Genomic DNA, 18,390 nt, shown 5'->3' with positions numbered 1-18,390 from the left:
TCTCCATCCTTGGTAGTCCAGTGCAGATTTGTTTTCTTCAGTATTTGTCCAGTCTAGTTGGAAGGTCTCAAGTGATTGGGTTTCCACCATTTCCCTTTTGGAAATTATTCTTCAGCTTAATAGATCTCATTTCCGGATAAATCCCAATCCCCGCTACACCCACACTTTGGTGTTGCTCCATTTTCCCTTCTCTGACTTTCATCCCACTCCATTCCTTCCCTGTCCATCTCTGATTTAATATTTGTCATTGTTTGTTACTGTGCATAGGGCAAAGGAGGCTGATCAGCTAAAGCAGGATCTTCAGGAGGCTCGAGAGTCCGAGCGGAGAGCAAAGCAGAAGCTCTTGGAGATCACCAGCAAGTCATCCTACATGGTAAGAGTGTTTTGTATTTCAGCTCCATTTTTTTCCCAGGAAGAGGGCAGCATCCACTTGAGGGCTTTGAAAGAAGTTGGGCTGTTTTCCATAGTGCCACCTCCTCATCAGGGGAGTTATGAGACTACTTTGTTGTGGAACTCAGTAAGGGGAATTGCAAACTATTTCCTGTGCTCCTCAGCCAAGTCCAGATCTGGTGGTCTGCAGTTTAGCAGAGAACAGACTGCTTCACTCTGTCTCCCATCTACCCTTTTTCTTAATACAAGAACAATGTGGTACAAATGAAATTGAAAAGACAACAGATTTAAACTGAATAAAAATTGTGTTTTGTTAACACTATGGAGACAAATATAAAGTATTGAGGCCAAGGGCTTAGTAGCATTCAAAATAGGATTAAACACTTGTGTGAATAAGGGCATCCTCTGTTTCCTTATATCAGATAAAAATTGATCAGAACCTATAAACATATGCTCCAGGGCATTAACCCAACCTCCCTGTGTTCAGGAAGAAACTTCCCCTGTGAGAGATTACTCTAACTGCTAGTAAGAGGATTGCACATCTTCCTTTGATGGATCTGGTACTGGTTGCCATTGAAGACCAAATACTGCGTTAAATGACAGTTGTTCTGATCCAGTCTGGCAATTCCTTTCCTCCTGGCTTTGCTTCTTTTGCTGTGAATCTTATTGGGACCTGTGAATGCCATCAAGTGATCTCTACCCTGCAGCATACACCTGGTGGCCTTGCTATCCATCCTGTTGTTTGTTAGTCCCAAGAGGTGGGAGATCGTGGCATGAAGGGATGTGAATAGTTTCCACAGATACATCCCATCTTGAGCAATTACCAAACCTTTCACCATTTCAATTTTTCTTTGAAATGCCATCACCTCAAGTAAGTGTTTAAACAAGCAGCATGAAGGTGGTTAGAAGTAAATGACTTCTCGTCCACATTTTCCAAAGCTATCTGCAAATGATCAGAAACTTTTAAGAGACTGAGGAGGAGTACTAGTGGCACCATAGAGACTAACCAATTTATTTGAGCATAAACTTGCATCCGATGAAGTGAGCTGTAGCTCACGAAAGCTTATGCTCAAATAAATTGGTTAGTCTCTAAGGTGTCACAAGTACTCCTTTTCTTTTTGCGAATACAGACTAACACAGCTGCTACTCTGAAACCTGTCATTATTTTAAGAGACTGCAATGATTAAATGTCTGATACTTCCAGACTTAGGGCCCCTCCACTGAGTGCTAGTTGCCTCTCTGCTTCATAAACCTACTCTTTGAACACAACTAACTTTACTACACTATGGACCAACAGGCTGCTGGAGTCCAATAACTCTAATAATGACTTTGTCGTACCCAGATGGTGGAGGATTGTGATTTGCAAGCCCAGTGGTCATATCAGCCAAGTACCAACAGCTGTGAGGAGATTGCAGCTCCAAGCTCCCTCAAGCTGGTGGGTCTGTCCTTTGTTAAACCCACAAAGCAGAGACTAGTGAGTTCTCTCCTCTTCTGCACACACGCCTCTGTCTCATTCTGTGCTAATTAGCAGCCAGCGTAGATCTATTTTGCCTATAGAATGGAAGTATAATTAAGGGGAAGATTGTTGGACAGAATCAAGCTTCACTCCACCCCTCCAGCTGCATCTGTCCTAGAGGCATTGAATAGAGAATTGTTTTTCCTGCTGTGTTACGTTGCCTTCCTTCCACATCCCCTCCTTTCCTTAGAGGCAGGGGACCTTCTCCCACTAGACCTCCCAGTATGGAGAAAGAAATGGAATGCCTCACTCTCCTCCTCAGTTACATTGCAGAGGTTCCCTGTGGATTTGCTGGTGCTCCTGCTTCTGCCCTTCGGGTTAACTCTGCAGGTACCAACACGTCACACCAGCTCAAAGGCTGCTATTTTCCAAGGTGCCAAATGTCAGTAGTGTGCGAGTATGGCCATTGTAATTTCATAAGTACAGCAATACTTTGCTATGTACATATTTTTAAAGCTCTCTCTCCTGTCCTTCCGTTGCTGTGCCTGTCTGTTTTGTTTTTACCATGCGGTCTCTCTCTTGCTGCGCTGCTCTGCTCTGCTCTGCTGCATGTGTGTTCCAGGGCAGTCAAGTGATATGTATTGAAATCCTGTTCTTGCACATTGCTTCAGCGAGCTGGCTTCTGGTAAGTCCTCCTTCCCTGCCAGCATGCAGAGGGACCCAGCTGGGCAAGAGCCTTCAAAGAAAGAGAATAAGAACATAGTGGCTTAAGGGGGATCAGGAGATGTGTCCCTCAGGTGAATGGTAGTTCTGTCTAGTACACAGTACAGTACCCAGACTTCCTCTCTCTGTTAATCAGCCTGTCCCACTAAACATATTCATTCTTGTCTCATTCCTGTACTTTGGTTACGCAGTCCCTCAACTCCAGAGCCGGCAGGATCCAATACCTCTGTGCTGCCTAAGGAAGGAGAGGAGGAATCATAGAATATCAGGGTTGGAAAGGGCCTCAGGAGGTCATCTAGTCCCTCCCCCTGCTCAGAGCAGGATCAAACCCCAACTAAATCATTGGAGGAGGAGAGCAGGAGGTGGCTAGGCTACAGAAAGGACAGGAGGAGGCTGTTACTATTTTTGTAACTCAGTCTTCCATGAAACAAACTGGTAGCAGATATGCTTTATAAAAGTTGCTAAGTTGTTCTCAGAGCTCTTGAAGCCCATGGCCAGTGTGCTTTTAGGTTTTTTTATGTTACCAAGCAGGGAGAATTAGGCTTATTTAGCGCCAGTATGTGAATTTGAGTCTCAGATCAGCAGGAGTAGGAGGCTTCTTTGCACCACTCTTCAGTGACTCAGTTGGGGCTGATTGGCTCCAAAGGGAGTTGTTATCAGGTTCCCATCAGTGGGAAGGCAAGAGGGTCTCTACGTAGCTAAGGGGGGAACCCCCTTGAGGCTCTGAGAAGAGCGTGATGGATCCTTTATAATCAATGATATGCTTTTCAGATGCTACTCTTGATCTCCGCTCTCAGCAGCTGCCTTCACTCCCTCTCCTTGCTTAATGATCTACCCCAGCCCTTTGTTTTTTTCCATTCATGGTACCTCTTGTATCTCATTATTTCAGTGTGCCCTCAGCCTACTTCACTTTCCTTGGATACTGAACACTCCAGGCAGTTCTAAATATTGTCTACCTTTCTTTGATCCTTTTAGCATAACCAGTTCTCCTGTGCTTGCCCCAAGTTTTCCAGCTGGCAAGGACAAAAGATGATGGCAACTTACAGGGCATGACTGTGACATGGCTTTGTCTCCATTCCTTCTGCCAATCAGTGTCTTTCATGCCTTCAGGCACTTAAACCTTACCTCTTGATATGTTTATATTAATACATATAGACTAACATGCAGACTGTTAGTCTATATTTATTAAGTGCAAGAGACTGGTAGTGCAGCATTAAGGTTGTGCAGTTAAAATCACTTCAAGGGAGGAAAAGCAAAAGTTCTTCGAGTGATGTCCCTTTTTGTGCTCCACTTCAGGTGTCAGTGAGGCCCAGCACCGTCAACTGGAGATTTTCGGCAGCAGTGTCTGTCAGGGCCATGTGTGCATAGTAGTGGTTTTGTGCTGCTGTTGGCACCTTGACTAGTGCACGACCTGACCCCCTCAGTTCCTTCTCAACCATCCTCAGCCTGAGACAGAGCTCTGGGGAAGTGTTCCAATGTCATCTTCTACAAGAAATAGTTTAGATAAGTTAGTTGTATACTTAATAAGAGATTAGTTAGTTCAAAAAAAACTTGTTTTCTTACTTCATCATTGTTCCCCCTGGGAACACTCAACTGCCTGAATGATGCTTGGTTCCCCAAGCTTTGAGATGTGGCCCCTGCCGCAAAGCGATGCCGCCGGTCTCCAATGGATACTCCTTGTGTTTCCGATGCCTTGGTGAGTTGCACAACCCTCAAAAGTTTGCTCACTGTAGTAGTCTCAAAGTGAGAACCAGGTGTGACCATGATCTCCACCTCAAACTGATTCTTATGGAGAAATCGCTCCAACCGAACCGGGACAACAGACCTCCCCATCCACTTCGGAATCAACTAAAGACAAGGCTCAGTCCTCGACCGTTTCGAAGAAAAGAGTATCGACCTCTCCGCAGAGAGAACCACAAAAAAAGAGACTTTCTTCTGACTGGTCGCTGTCCTTGGTTCTGACCACCACACAGGTGAGCACCTTTAAGGCACTGGGCACCTCCAGCACTGTCTGTACTGGGCCATCTGCTGAGTCCAAAACAAGAGACACGGAGTCAAGGCATAAACATAGACATGCCTCCTCCACGGCACCAACCGCAGTGGTGTGAGAAACTGCACAGAGACCCTCGCTGACAGTCATGCCGCCACCACCCGCGCCATCGACTTTGTCAGCATCGATGGACAGAGTCCAAGATGGTGCCACCCACACAGGCTAAATCGAGCTGCAAGACACTGGCTCACTCTATGGCTCCATCTAAGACTACATTGTCGGTACCACAAGTACTGCAAGCAATGGCATCACAACAATTTCTCAGTCAAACAGACATTTCAGCCTCCTCAGTACCTCAGTCCCCCTTCTTCAGTACTGATGGCTCTCCAGAATGCATCGCCACAGACCAGCCTATACCGCCTGTTGCACCATCAATGCTGAGTGACGAAGAGAATGACGAAGAGGAGGAGAGTGCCTTTTCTTCGCAGCATTCCTCCCCTACAGAATGCGGAGTAGCAGGGGGACCCTTTACGGTCTAAAACTCAGCATAGGCACGCAGTCCATCCATGGTATAGACAGCCCTGGATGTGTCCCCCTATGCCAATCCCCATGCAATGGCCACCCTAGGCCCCATAGGCGGCATACAGGGCTCATGATATCTGACCAGTATCTCCACCTACAGGCGAACTCAGATCATCCCCCAGTCCACAAACCTCAGTAGCTGAGGAGAACACTGAATAAGAGCCCTCCTCATAAGAGCGCTGACAATTGCTCTTCATTGCCAGATGAAGCCATTATGCCACCACCGCCTACCGTGGCATATGATTTCAAACAGTTTCAAGAACTCTTCAAAAGAAATGCATTGAGCAAGGACAGCCCCCTGGAGGAGGTCCAGGACACACAGTACAAACTATTACAGATTTTACAAACCTCGTCCACCTCTAAGATCTTCTTGGCCATAAATGACACCATCCTGGAAACAGCAGAGAAGGTATGGCAAACACGAGCTACCATCCCACCAACGTGCAAGAGGGCAGACGGGAAATATTATGTGCCAGCCAAAGGAATGGATTTACTCTTCTCCCACCCAACCCTCTAGTAGATGAGGCAGCAAACTAACGTGGCAAGCATCCACATTACAGGTCCACTCCGCAGGACAAGGACCGCATGAGGCTCGACCTCTTTGGGAGGAAAGTCTATTCCTCAGCAACTTTGCAGTTCAGAGTAGCCAATTACAGTGCTCTCCTACAAAGTACTACCACAATAATTTTGGCAAATTATATGAATTTATCAACAGTCTGCCGGAAGAGAAGCAGGGCCAATTTAGAGCCATATTGATGGAGGGACAACTGGCAGCCAGAAAGGCCTTGCAAGCATCCCTGAACGTCGCTAACACAGCAGCACAAGCAACAGCTACAGTGGTGGTCATGTGTAGGGTGTTACGGCTACAATCTTCAGGAATTCCAAAAGAGTTGCAAGTGAAAGTAGAAGATCTCCCTTTCGATAGGGAAAAATTATTTTCCACCAAAACCAATGAGGTCTTGAGCGACTCTCTGCACACTGGGTACTTACACACGTCCCACCAAACGGAAGCGCTACCAACCATACCCACAACATAGAGACGCATCATTCCAGAGACCCTATGAGACGCAAAGACAAAGACTGAGACCATCTCTGGCTACCAACAGTCTCATCACAGCTGACAGTGAACAAACAGTTTTGAAAGATTGGTCCAGGGTCTGAACAACCTCCCCCACCAGACAGCACCACTGACAAATACATCTCGCTTATTTGGCCATCGATTGCGACCGTTCATGGGCAACAATCACCATGGACTGTTGGGTCTTAGAGGTCAAGATTGGCTATGCTATCCCCTTTACCTCTTGCCCACCCACCTTACTCCTGTCCCCATCCCTCTTCAGGTACTCTTCTCATGAGCACCTTCTATGACAAGAAGTAAACCATCTTCTTCAACTCGGTGCTGTGGAACTATACCTCTGCAATACAGGGGGAAGGGTTTCTACTCCCATTACTTCTTAACCCAGAAGAAAAACTGGGGATGGAGGCCTATCCTAGATCTCAGGATGCTCAACAAGTTCGTCCAATCCCAGAGATTCAAGATGGTCACACTAGGTATGAGAATACCTGCGCTGGAATGTGGGCACTGGTTTTCAGCCCTCAATCTACAAGATGCATATTTCCACATTACCATACACCCAGCTCATAGACAATTCCTGCAATTCACAGTAGGAAGCAACTACTACCAATACAGGGTTCTACCCTTCGGTCTTTCCACTGCACCAAAGGTCTTCTCCAAAACTCTCAGGGTAGTTGCAGCACACCTTTGCAGACAAGGAACAGTGATTATCCTGTACCTAGACGATTGCCTCATGAAAGGCCCTACCCAGATGGCAGCGACAGAGATCACCCAGAGAGCCCTCACACTCTTCCGGAACCTAAAACTATAAATAAACATACAGAAGTCAACCCTTGTGTCCGTGCAGCAGTTGGACTTCATCGGGGTGCACCTTGATTCCATACAGGTCAGAATGGCACTACCAATGAACAGATTCATGACAATGATCAACCTCATCTCAGTATTCAACACTAGTCCACAAATCACTGCATGAACCTGCCTGTAATCATTAGGCCATAAGGCAGTTACAACCTTCATAGTAAGACACACAAGACTGAAAATCTCCAATTGACAGCACTGGGATGCACCGACATCTGAAGTGGAGCACCCACAGGGATACACATCTTGAAGAACCTCAGTCACCACACCAGGTGAGTAACCTTTTCTTAAACCGCCTCAGTTTAGTAATCACCGTTTGCGCTGGGAATTTCTCACCTTCACTCGTTAAAAGTTTCAGAGTAGCAGCCATGTTAGTCTGTATTCGCAAAAAGAAGAGGAGTATTTGTGGCACCTTAGAGACTAACAAATTTATTTGAGCATAAGCTTTCGTGAGCTACAGTTCACTTCATCGGATTAATTTGTTAGTCTCTAAGGTGTCACAAGTACTCCTTTTCTTGTTACAAGTGTAACCTAGGATTACTGCAAATGAGAGACGTGAGATGGGAAAATATTTCCCCCAGATTTGAAGCTGTTGTACCTGATAGCACTTTGTGTATAATTGGTTTCACTGTTCTTTGCTCCCTATCCATTCTCCGGTGCATATGATCAGTTAGCCTGTTCTTCACCTGCTTAGGTGGCTCTTCCATACAGCAACAGTGAAGAGAGGGAGGATTGTAGTTGTATAACCACAGAAAGTTGGCATGGGAGCTCAGCAGATGTAATATCTGAAACTACTGTTCAAATTTGTAAAACTTGAAATCTAGTAACTTTTTGACAAAGTATTTAAGGGCAAAAAAGGAACCATTATCATCATCTAGTCTGACTTCCTGCATAGGCCAGAAAACTTCATACAGGTAAAGCTGTCCAAAGTGCCTAAGTCCCACTGAAAGTCCATGAGATTCAGGGTCTGTCTACACTGCAGTCAGGAGGTGTGACTGCAGCAAGTGTAGACTTACACAAGCTAGCTTTCAGAGTAGCAGCCGTGTTAGTCTGTATGTGATCTAGCTAGCTTGAATAACAAGAGCATTGAAGCCACGGCAGCATGGGCTGAACAACGCTTCCCAGGACACTGGGTATATACCCAAGCAGCTAGCCCACGCTGCCATGGCTTCATTGCTATTGTTGTTCAAGCTAGCTCGATCATGTCTATGCATGCCGCAGTCACACCTTTGATTGCAGTGTAGACATACCCTTAGGCTCTTCAGTCACTTAGGCACTTTTGTCTATTTTGTCTCTCTCTCTGAGATTCTGGAATTTAGAGTCACAGGTGTCCCTTTGAAGAGTCTCACAGCAATATTAACTTGACTGCACTGCACACAAAAGCAGCAGGATAAGCTGTGTGTTGGAAAAGAAACAGGAGTAGGAAATCTTATTTACATTGCATGCACAAAGTGGGTAAATTAACGTAACCCTTGTGCCAGGCCAAGCATCTAGCTTCAGCTGCCTTGTTCTCACTGCTTTTGCTTGTACAATATGTTCCCATTTCAGCTCCAGTTCTTCAGGACAAATGAAATGATGTCTCACTGGATTTGCTCATTGCAAGTGAGGGACAAGCTCCTATTGACTGTGAAGTTTATGCCTATGGCAAGGGAGGGAGAGTTATTGTGCAGAGTAAATCCATTGCTATCCCATCAGACCTACTGCTGCCAGCCTTGGACTAGCTATAACAGTCCTTGGATTATCTTAATCTAGGGAGCAAGGGAGGGAGACCAAGCACAGCATTCTAGTCTGTGAAATTCGCAGACAGTTCCTGCCCTCGGTCCCAGAGTCAATACACACAAAGCATGGCCTTATTCTTGACAGTTATTGTCAAACCTCCCGCCAACCTGTAGTCCTTTAATAACACCTTTTGCTATGATCCCCCAAGACAGACAAAGTTGGGGCAGGTCAGCCTTTGGCTAGGAGACCTTAAAGGAATAGTGTGTGCAGGAATTGGTGTTGGTGATTTTAGTACATGGCACTCTTTCCTTTGAGGCAATAATGGGCCGGTTCCTCAGCATAATACTAGAGGATGGTGTGTGAGAGATGAGGTGCCATCTTCCAGATGAAGCTTAAAACGGATGTTCTGGCCAATCGTGACAATTGAATATACCATGGAACTTTGCAAGGGTCAGGATGTGTTGTGTCTGAGGTCCTGACCGATTTCTGATTTGGGTAAATCCATTCTGCCACCCTTTTCTCTGCACTTCCAATTGATTCTTCTGTCATAGAGGGTTTTGTACTAGCACCCTTTGCTTCCTGTCCTTAACTGGTATGCAGTTTTACTGTTAAATAGCTGCCGAGTTTCACCCTAGAGGCAGCTGCCTTCCAGCAGTCTTTAGTGATCCTTGTATATATATTAAATAAAAATAATACCTAGCTTTTATATAGTGCTCTTCTTCAATAGATCTCAAAGGTCAGTAGTATTTTCCCCATCTGTAAAATGGGGATACGGAGGCATGGATAGGCAAAGTGACTTGTCCAGGGTCACTCAGCAGGCCAATGGTAGAGCTGGGAATAGAACCCAGGTCCATTGAGTCACAGTTCAATTCTCTATGCACTGGGCCATGCTGTCTCTCCTAAAGTGCTTAAAGTGTTAGAAATCCTTCAGCATGAAAGGCACTATGTTTAATGTAAGTAGTTATCTTTTATTTCCACTGTGGCATATGCTAGGTTCTTCCGATGGTTTTGATAATGAAGGTATGAGTCACATTGTCCCAGCAATACTCTCAGACCCCTGTACACAGTAAATGAGATACTTTCTTGATCAATGTCGTTGGAGGCAGCATAACGTCCTTCAAAAGGGATGCAGTGAATTAGCACATCGCCAGCATTGTCTATGCAGTCAGTGAGCCAGCTCTTCACTAAAGCACAATTACGTAGCTTCTTGTATTACAGGGTCAGCCATTGTCTTATCTTTTTAGCTTTCTGCTACAGAATGCTTCCAGATAGCAGTGGCTGTGTGTCCAAAGATGATTAATCTGTGCTTTCTCTTTAGCAGCCCATGAACTCAGGTATGACAGCGCTGCCTGCTGACCTGCCAAGTTTCAACCTCATCAGTGAGAGCCTCTCCTTTGACTTCAAGGATACAGACATGAAGAGACTTTCCATGGAAATAGAGAAAGAGAAGTATGTAGCTTGCTTCAACAGTCTGTGTGCACAAGTCAGAATAGTTCCTTGTCTAGCACAACTGAAAATGAATGTTGTTACGCCTGATGAATTTGGCCTATTGTTCTGAAATGGTAGATCTCTGATTGGTGGCAATGTGAGGCAAAATGGGAAGGCCTCAACATTTCAATCTGCTGGAGCAGACCAACATTTCAATCTGCTGGAGCATGCCAGGCATGTGGTGTAGTTGTTAAGAAACTTAGACTCCTGTCCTCCAGGATGGGTTCTCTATGTTGCCCTGGTGGAATCCTGATTCATTGAGACCAAGAGCTTAGCAGGATTCAAAACAGGTTTGAACAATGAAACCTGTTCAGTTACCATGTTAAAAAACAGATGGGATATACACTCATCTGCTGTGGACATGAGCTAGCTACTAACTTCTTGGGATTTGAATGAAATTTCCCCTATAGTCTGGTTGGTCCGTAACTATCCATTCTGGGATTTCTTGAACCTCTCAATTATCTGGTGCTGACCACTGTTGGGGTGAGATATTCAACTAAATGGACCACACTCTGATACGGTATGGCAGTTCCTATGTTTTTACTGTATATGGGAAACTTGAGATACAGAGAGGTTAAATGACTTGCCCAAGGCCACAAAGGAGAGGATTAGAGCTGGGATAAGATCTCAGGAGTTTCCAATTTCCAGTCCAGTGCTTAAATCACTAGATCACATCATCCCTCTCTAACCACACAGCTCAAATGATAAGGACAAAAATATTCTGTCTGTGTTGATCCACTGCAGGAATGTCTGCACTCTTCAGGTGCTTGGGTGCAGTTCGTAACAGGGCCTCACGCTTAGCAAGGTAACCGGGGATGTGCTGGTATTTTGCAATCTCTGCATGCTTGGCCATGTGTTTATTGCTTGGGTCTCGGTACTGAGTCACAGTCTTGGTTGCCTAGAGTGTGCTAGGCAATGCATTATGGGAGACAATTAAGGTCAAGAGTGACTAACCATTTTAGGGTTCAGAGTAGCAGCCGTGTTAGTCTGTATTCGCAAAAAGAAAAGGAATACTTGTGGCACCTTAGAGACTAACAAATTTATTTGAGCATAAGCTTTCGTGAGCTACAGCATCTGACGAAGTGAGCTGTAGCTCACAAAAGCTTATGCTCAAATAAATTTTAGTCTCTAAGGTGCCACAAGTACTCCTTTTCTTTTAACCATTTTAGATGCATCAGTTTTTGGGGTCCTTGACACCTTAAGGAGACCTATATTTGAGACCGTGCTGAGCCCCCACCCTCTAAAAATCAGGACTCTTTAAGACATTTTAAGGCACCCAAAATCACTAGTCACTCTTGGGAAATCTGGCCTAGATGAATTGAGAACTTCATACATTTTGGTATACTGGGTTTATAAATACACTGTAGCGTAGAACAGCATTGTTCAAACCGGTAGCTCTCATTGGAATTGCAGAGGACTAACCAGCATCATGCTGCAGCTATTAGCAGAGATGCGGAGGTGTATAAACATCATCTGGCCATGCTAAACTGGCTATTTTTTCATACCTACATGACATAGTTTTGCTCTTGAATTGGCTATCTGGCATCTATTTTTAATAATGAACAAACTGCTCAGTGTAGTTCATTGAACAGCATAAACTAGTGTAATCAATTTCATGCTCTGGGCATGATGAAATTAAAAGCCCCTATCAGTTGTCATGGAATCACGTAACCACAACGCTGTGTATTATGTGTGCCAGAGTGGAGTACATGGAGAAGAGCAAGCACCTGCAGGAGCAACTGAACGAATTGAAGACCGAGATTGAGGCGCTGAAACTGAAGGAGAGGGAGACAGCGCTGGATATACTGCACAACGAGAATGCTGACCGAGGCAACAGCAAGCACAACACTATTAAAAAGGTACCCAGGTTCCTACCTTGCTCCTGATGAAATCTTCCTATTTTTTTAAACAGGGCTTAGACTTTGCTCAAGGAGTCAATAATAATATTTTGATTTAGGTGTTTGTCCATGAATGCTTAATCCAGACCACGATTTAGGGAGACTCTGTACAAGAACTCTAGGTAGCTCAGACTGGTGTGTGTGTGTGTTAGTTACAGCTTGTCTTCACTATGGGGGTAAGTCAACCTAAGTTATGCTACTCCAGTTACGTGAATAACCGTAGCTGGAGTCGACATAGCTTAGGTCGACTTACCCCAGTGTCGTCACTGCGCTGTATTGATGGGAGATGCTCTCTGGTCAACATACCTTACTCTTCACAGAGAGCTGTACCGGAGAGTGCTCTGCCGTTGATTTAGTGGGACTTCACTAGATCCGCTAAATCGATCCTTGTTACATCGATTGCAGCAGCATGGATCTTCCCTTAGTGAAGACCAGCCCTTAGTCTGGGAACTAGAGAGCCAGGAAAAAACACAAGGGTCTCTTTTTGTCCAGCAGCTTCAATAAAGCATTTTGTTTATATTCATCACAGCTGACTCATGTCTATTTCCATGCTGTGAGAGATACTACACTATACATTCCTGAATTATGGATCCTAGGTGGAGAAGCCTAGCCTGGATCTAGGCAGCCAGTAGTCTCAACCCTTCCCATCTCATGGGAAGACAAAAGGGGGCAGGTGGGTGTGTCAGGTTGACTGGTCCTAAATCTTGTAAAGCTTTAAAAACTCATAGTAAGATTCTTGAATTGCACCTATTCCATGAGGTAATTGTTCATTACCCCTTGTTTCAAGTCACTATCTGGATCCAGGAGCTACCTGTACTTGGTCAAAGGATTTAAAATGACTCTGCCTTACTGGCATCAGCATTAAGCAAATGAAAAGATCCCAGCAAAACTTATCCCTTTTTAAAAACTGATCCAATTTCTTCTGTTGCTGAGAAACTCTGCTACTCAATCCCCCCAACAGGGGAAATTTTAACAAGGGGCTGGTTTTATTATTATTTTTATTATAATGGGAAATCCAAGCATAAGGAGTGGCTTCCACCCAGGCTTTCTTACAGTCTGTTTTCTTTTGAAGGGTTTAGAACTCCTAAAATATATGCCAGAGGCTACAATTTAAAGGGGACAATGCCAGTGTTAAAAGTCACACTTTAAAAATTAGATCTTCCCTGTGTTACTAATCCCACCTGAAAGTATTAAAACAAAGCATTTCAAAGTTCTGATTTGCTCTGCCTTTCACCATGGAGTGTTTGATTTTACTGTCCCAACTGAATGAGGAACAAAGAGTAAAATAATCTAGCAGTTTCACTTCCTAGTTCTCCAGTTCTAGCCCTATGCTGCCTGGGTTTCCAGTTGAGAGAGAGAGATACTGATACTTAAATGCTCACAGACCTTGTGTTTTTAGAGTCTGGAAGCCTTTTTGTTCATATTAGACTTTGATAAAGCTCTCAGTTTACACTGCTGGAGAGTCCCCTTTTAAGCTGAAAATGCTTAAATTTGACCTCTGTACACAAATCTCAAAAGCTGTTGGCAGAGAGGAGAGAGAGTCCCATTTGTCTCATTCAGGAAGGTGGCTAGGCATTCATAAATCGTGGGTGAATCGTCATTGCAATCAGGACGGTCTACTCAGTCTTTGTTCACTAGCTGAAGCTTGAGTCTTGTCCTCTCCGCTTGTCTTCTGAAGTATTTTCTAAGGGGGCAGCAACAGAGAAGCTCTGGCACCACTAGGTCATGTTGCCTAGTGGATAAAACACTGGACAAGGCCTCAGAAAATTGGGGTTCTGTTCCCAGGGCAGCCATTGCCTGCTGCCCTTGGGCAAGTCACTTCACCTGTGCCTCAGTTTCCCCATCTGTAAAATGGGGTTAATGCTACTGACCTGCTTTATAAAGTGCTTTTGAGATCTGCCAACGAACAGCACTACCTAAGAGCTAGGGATTATTGTTGTTTATTATATCAGTCAGTGGAGCAAAGATTTTTAAAAATTGAGTCTGTTAGCAAGAGGAGTTAAAGTAAATACTCAGACAACTTGTTTCATGCCATCTGGGTATGAGGAGGGTTTTAATCTTTACCACTATGACAGAAGTGGAGATTGAGACACCTGACATAGAAAATTATATCAATAGTTTTTCCCTACTTAACTAATAACCCTCTCACCTCTCCTGGACACTGCTAAACACTCCAGCCCGACGGGCAAACTATACAGATTGCACAAATGACTTGGTGCTGCTCAAATCACAGAGGAATTTGTTTTTTTTTTTGTTTGTTTGTTTTTGTTTTTGTTCATTTTACTTTGCTGGTTTAGCCTCAAGCCCAAGGCAGAAGACCTATCTGCATTTGAGACTTCAAAGTAGGTTATTCCAAGGTACTCTGTGTGTGGTGATGGGATCGCCGTCTGTAATACTAACCTGCGCATGAGCTTGCCTGTGAAACATGCTGCTATAGCCAACTGTCAGTGCTGCAGCCCCCAAAGTGCACCATGAGCCTGAGCCACCTCAGCAGTGTGCTTTGCAAGCACAAGAGCCAGTGCTATGTCCCGTCCCACCCTTATGTGGATCAGAAGAGCATGTAATAGACAGCAGGATTGTCGTGTCTCATCTTGTTTGTGGGGTTCACAGCTTTTGTCTATTCACTTCTGTCCAAAGTCCTTGGTGGTGTCCTCCTTGATGAAAGCTGAACTGGGACAGTAAGTGGGGAGTGGAATAAATGCGGAATGCCTCACATGCCTGATCCCACTTCACTGCATGTGGGTGGAAATCTCCCAGAGAAATGGATGACCTTTGCAGACTCTGCAGGGTGTTGCAAAGTAAAGTGGAAGTTGCTTCCTCCTCCATTTGCTGCAGATGAAAATTCATGAGTTTAAAAAAAAACAAAAAAAACCAACCTCAACTTAAATTCACTCTTGATGCTGCCACTTGTGCTTCAAAACTGCCCTGTGGAAGCCATGCCTCTGTCTCGGAGCAGAGCAGCCGGTGAACATAGAGTCAGCATCTCTCAGCTGAGAGCTGCTTATTCAAGAGTGGTGTCAAGGGAAACAACTGAAGCCAGCCGGTATCTGGAAGCATCAGCCAGGCAGGCGTGCAGCTAAAGCTAGTCCTGTGAGACTAACACAGTTAGAATTGTTTGCCACAATTGGTACCCAGAGACTGGTATTCTCAGTTTTAAGGGCCGCATTCTCGTTCCTTGTCTGCAGTCCTGCAGAATCCTGGAAATGGAAAAGACCTCTAAGTCCCGTCTTGCCCATCCCATTGGGAGCACAGTTGTTCTCTATAATCCGTTCTCCAGGGCATTATCCAATCCATTTTTAAATGATTCTGGTAACGGTGCTTCCTCTGGGAACCTGTTTTATTGATGGAATGTTAGCTGAGCAGCAATGTTGCCTTTGTCTCTTTCATAGCGATGCCTACATTTCACAGTGCTAGTACCATGGGGGGTAGCGTGGCCAGACTAGGAGTCTGGACAGGGAACCAATGAATCTTTCTTTATTGCCCTAATCTCTAGGGGCCAAATTCTGCTCCGTAACAGGCACACCACTCCGTTGCAGTCAGTGGGATCAGAATCTGACCATTGCAGCGTAAACTAACGCTACCATCTCTCAAATTTTGTCTCTTTCTTATCTTTCATCCCTCTGCTGCAATGCTTTTGCCCTACTTCCTCTCCCCGAGTGTACTAATGCCTCCTGCTCAGTTATCACCATGTCTGTTGTCTACAATATGTGCTTTTTTCTAAAGACTTAGCTTCATGGATTAGCCTCGGTCTGTGACGGCATGTATGCAGTTTACTGACTTGTGTGCCTTTGTCAAGATCCTTTTGATACCTCAAAACAGCTTCAAAGGTGGTATCTCTCTTTACCATAGCCAAAGAGAAGCAGTTGTGTCCTGATCTTCAGACACCAGAGGGCTGCAGTAGGTCCTGTCGTAGCATTGAAAGAAGAAGCTCTGTGACTGCGTGCCACATTAGTAGCCTCTCTCAAATGCAAGCAGAAAGCCTCTTGGCAAACTTATTTTGAAATGCAGTGTTCTGTAGTGTTGTGGGGATCAGGTTGGCCTAATACATGAATGGCCCCTGGTTCAAAACCAGGAAGAGATGCTTCAGTCTTGGGAGGCAGTGCAGCCTGTGGATAGAGCACTGGGTTTGGAATCAGGAGACCTGACTTTTTCTGGCTCTGCTGCTCTGTGCCTCAGTTTCCCCATCTGTAAAGTGGGGATAATGGTTCTTTTCAGAGTGCTTAGAGTTGTGTGGATGTGTAAAAGCTAAGTATTATTTGGAATTTGATTTTATCATTGTATTTTAGTTCGTTTCCTATTTAATGATACACTATTACTAAAACTGGGGGAAAAGAAAGATGCCCAGAATTTCACCTTTCTGGATGTTCAGTTTTGAGTAATTTTTCCTTCCCTGCCGTATTTTATTTTTCAGATTGATCAGTGTTGTTGCAGGATCTATTTCTGAATCAAAGATGTTTGCTCCGTGCAAAAAGTAGCAGCAGTCAGTGTAGGCAAAAATATTAGTGCTTCTTTTATAAAACAAATAATCTGCAACTCCAGTTTTACATGTGTGAGTGGCATCTATAGGCTGAGTGTGTGGAGAGCATTCTGTTCAGTTAGAGCTCACCCAGAGGGATGATGTGATACAGGTTAAAGTGTTAGCCATAGACCATTCAGTACTGGATCTTGAATCTGCATTGTTAATAGAGTGGTTTGGATGCTTATTTGAGCTGTCCAGACCTCTTGCATCTACACGGCTGGACTGTGAATCATTCAGTCAAGATTTTGTATAAGCAATCTGCTCCTTGCTGCTCCTGGCTGAACTGCAGGTGCCCTAAAAAAAGCCATTCTCATTGTATTTTGGCATTTCCTGCCCTCAGGATCAAAGAGGCCAAAAAAATGAAATGGAAGTGTGTAAAGTGGCATTGAATGACTTCATTCAGATTTTGTCACCCCTCTGAAAGGTTTGGGTCAAGTGTTCAGATGGGGCGGGATGAACGTTTGTGTTGGAGCCTGCTGTCCCATCTCTTAATCTGCAGTTATTTTTAAGAAATTCAGTGTCATCTTTTAATTTGAGCAATATCCAATTGTGGGCACAACACTGGGGTAAAATGAAACACTGACATCTCTTGAAAGAAATAATCCATTAACTGTAAGAAATTCTGGTTCTGGAAGGAGCCCCTTCTGTAATTAAACCTGATTCACAGCAAATTTTGTTTTTGTGACCTCTGGGTTTTTGTTGCCTGCCTTTGAAGATGCCTGCTAAATTTTTCATGTTTAATTATGTGGTTAACATGCTAATCCCTTTTTATGAGCTCTGTGGGCACAGCACAGGCATCTCATCTGGAAACTGATTTCCTTTCCATGTAGCTTGTTCTCTCTGATGCCGATTGGCTCTACTAACTCCAGCTGGCTCAGCTTCAGGAGGGTTTGCTTCTTAGACTGCTGTAGAATATAAAACTCAAGGCATTTTCTCTTCTCCACACTCTTTGACTTAAGGGGCCCCCTCTCAGGACAGATAACAAAGCTCTGCTTAATGTCAACAGGATTGAACAGAATTTGTTGAGGTGTTGATTTTTTCCCCACTTCCTTTTTTCTTGCCTGGATTTCTCCACAGGGGGTCAGTGTGATAGGTGAAGTACCCAGTCTGGGAGCAAGGCACTGTATGTTCCTAGGGCAGTTGTCTTGTTGTTAGTCCATGATCTGGTAGTTCTGCAAATGGGAATCTTTTTTTCATGCAGCTGCCATGTCTTCCAGTGCCCAGGGTTTCCATTCAATGATTGAAGCAAGGAGTAAGTCAAGGTGCATTCTCCGATGGGATCCTCAGGTGAAGCTTGGAGATCCCTTGGTACCCTGAGAAGAGGGGAAGGGATGTAATTCCTTTTGGCCAGGTTGACATTTCTTTGCTCGGTAAAAGCCGAGCCTGTTGTTCGTGGCGCTGTGTAAGCTCTTGCTCACTGTGTAATGGCTGTTTTGTACTAGCCCAGTCAACAGTTGATTCATTCCTTTTTAGAGAAGCTCTGAAAGTGGAAGTAAATATATAAAATTTGTCTTCTATTTGTGAAGAGCCCTCTCTTGTCAGCTGGAGTTTTGGTAGCCCACTTCAATCGTCAATTATTTACCATCAATAGGCTGGCCTTGCTTACTTTGCGTCTTTGGGCTGGGGATGGTAGCCCTGCTGCATAGCTCTAAGTATAACATGTTCAGCTATTTTGGATATCTGGACGCTGAC

The 18,390-nt window shown here is 44.6% G+C and overlaps 1 protein-coding gene across 6 annotated transcripts in view; it reads left to right on the top strand.

The window, feature by feature from the left end:
* The window catches only part of NF2 (NF2, moesin-ezrin-radixin like (MERLIN) tumor suppressor), a 93,537-nt gene that overhangs the window by 62,451 nt on the left and 12,696 nt on the right, over positions 1 to 18,390 (top strand). For 2 of the 6 annotated variants that reach the window (XM_077834649.1, XM_077834655.1), the window contains exons 13-15: positions 268 to 373; positions 10,112 to 10,242; positions 11,981 to 12,140. In XM_077834649.1, the coding sequence (XP_077690775.1) occupies positions 268 to 373; positions 10,112 to 10,242; positions 11,981 to 12,140 (397 nt within the window). Of the gene's footprint in view, positions 1 to 267; positions 374 to 10,111; positions 10,243 to 11,980; positions 12,149 to 14,476; positions 14,749 to 18,390 lie in introns of those variants that run through there. The other 4 variants (XM_077834654.1, XM_077834653.1, XM_077834656.1 and 1 more) reach the window with 4 other exon arrangements.

This window comes from Eretmochelys imbricata, chromosome 15 (genome assembly GCF_965152235.1).
Source record: "Eretmochelys imbricata isolate rEreImb1 chromosome 15, rEreImb1.hap1, whole genome shotgun sequence".
Taxonomy (NCBI): domain Eukaryota; kingdom Metazoa; phylum Chordata; order Testudines; family Cheloniidae; genus Eretmochelys; species Eretmochelys imbricata.
Note: the sequence above shows the minus strand (reverse complement) of the source record. Positions and strands in the feature narration are given on the sequence as shown.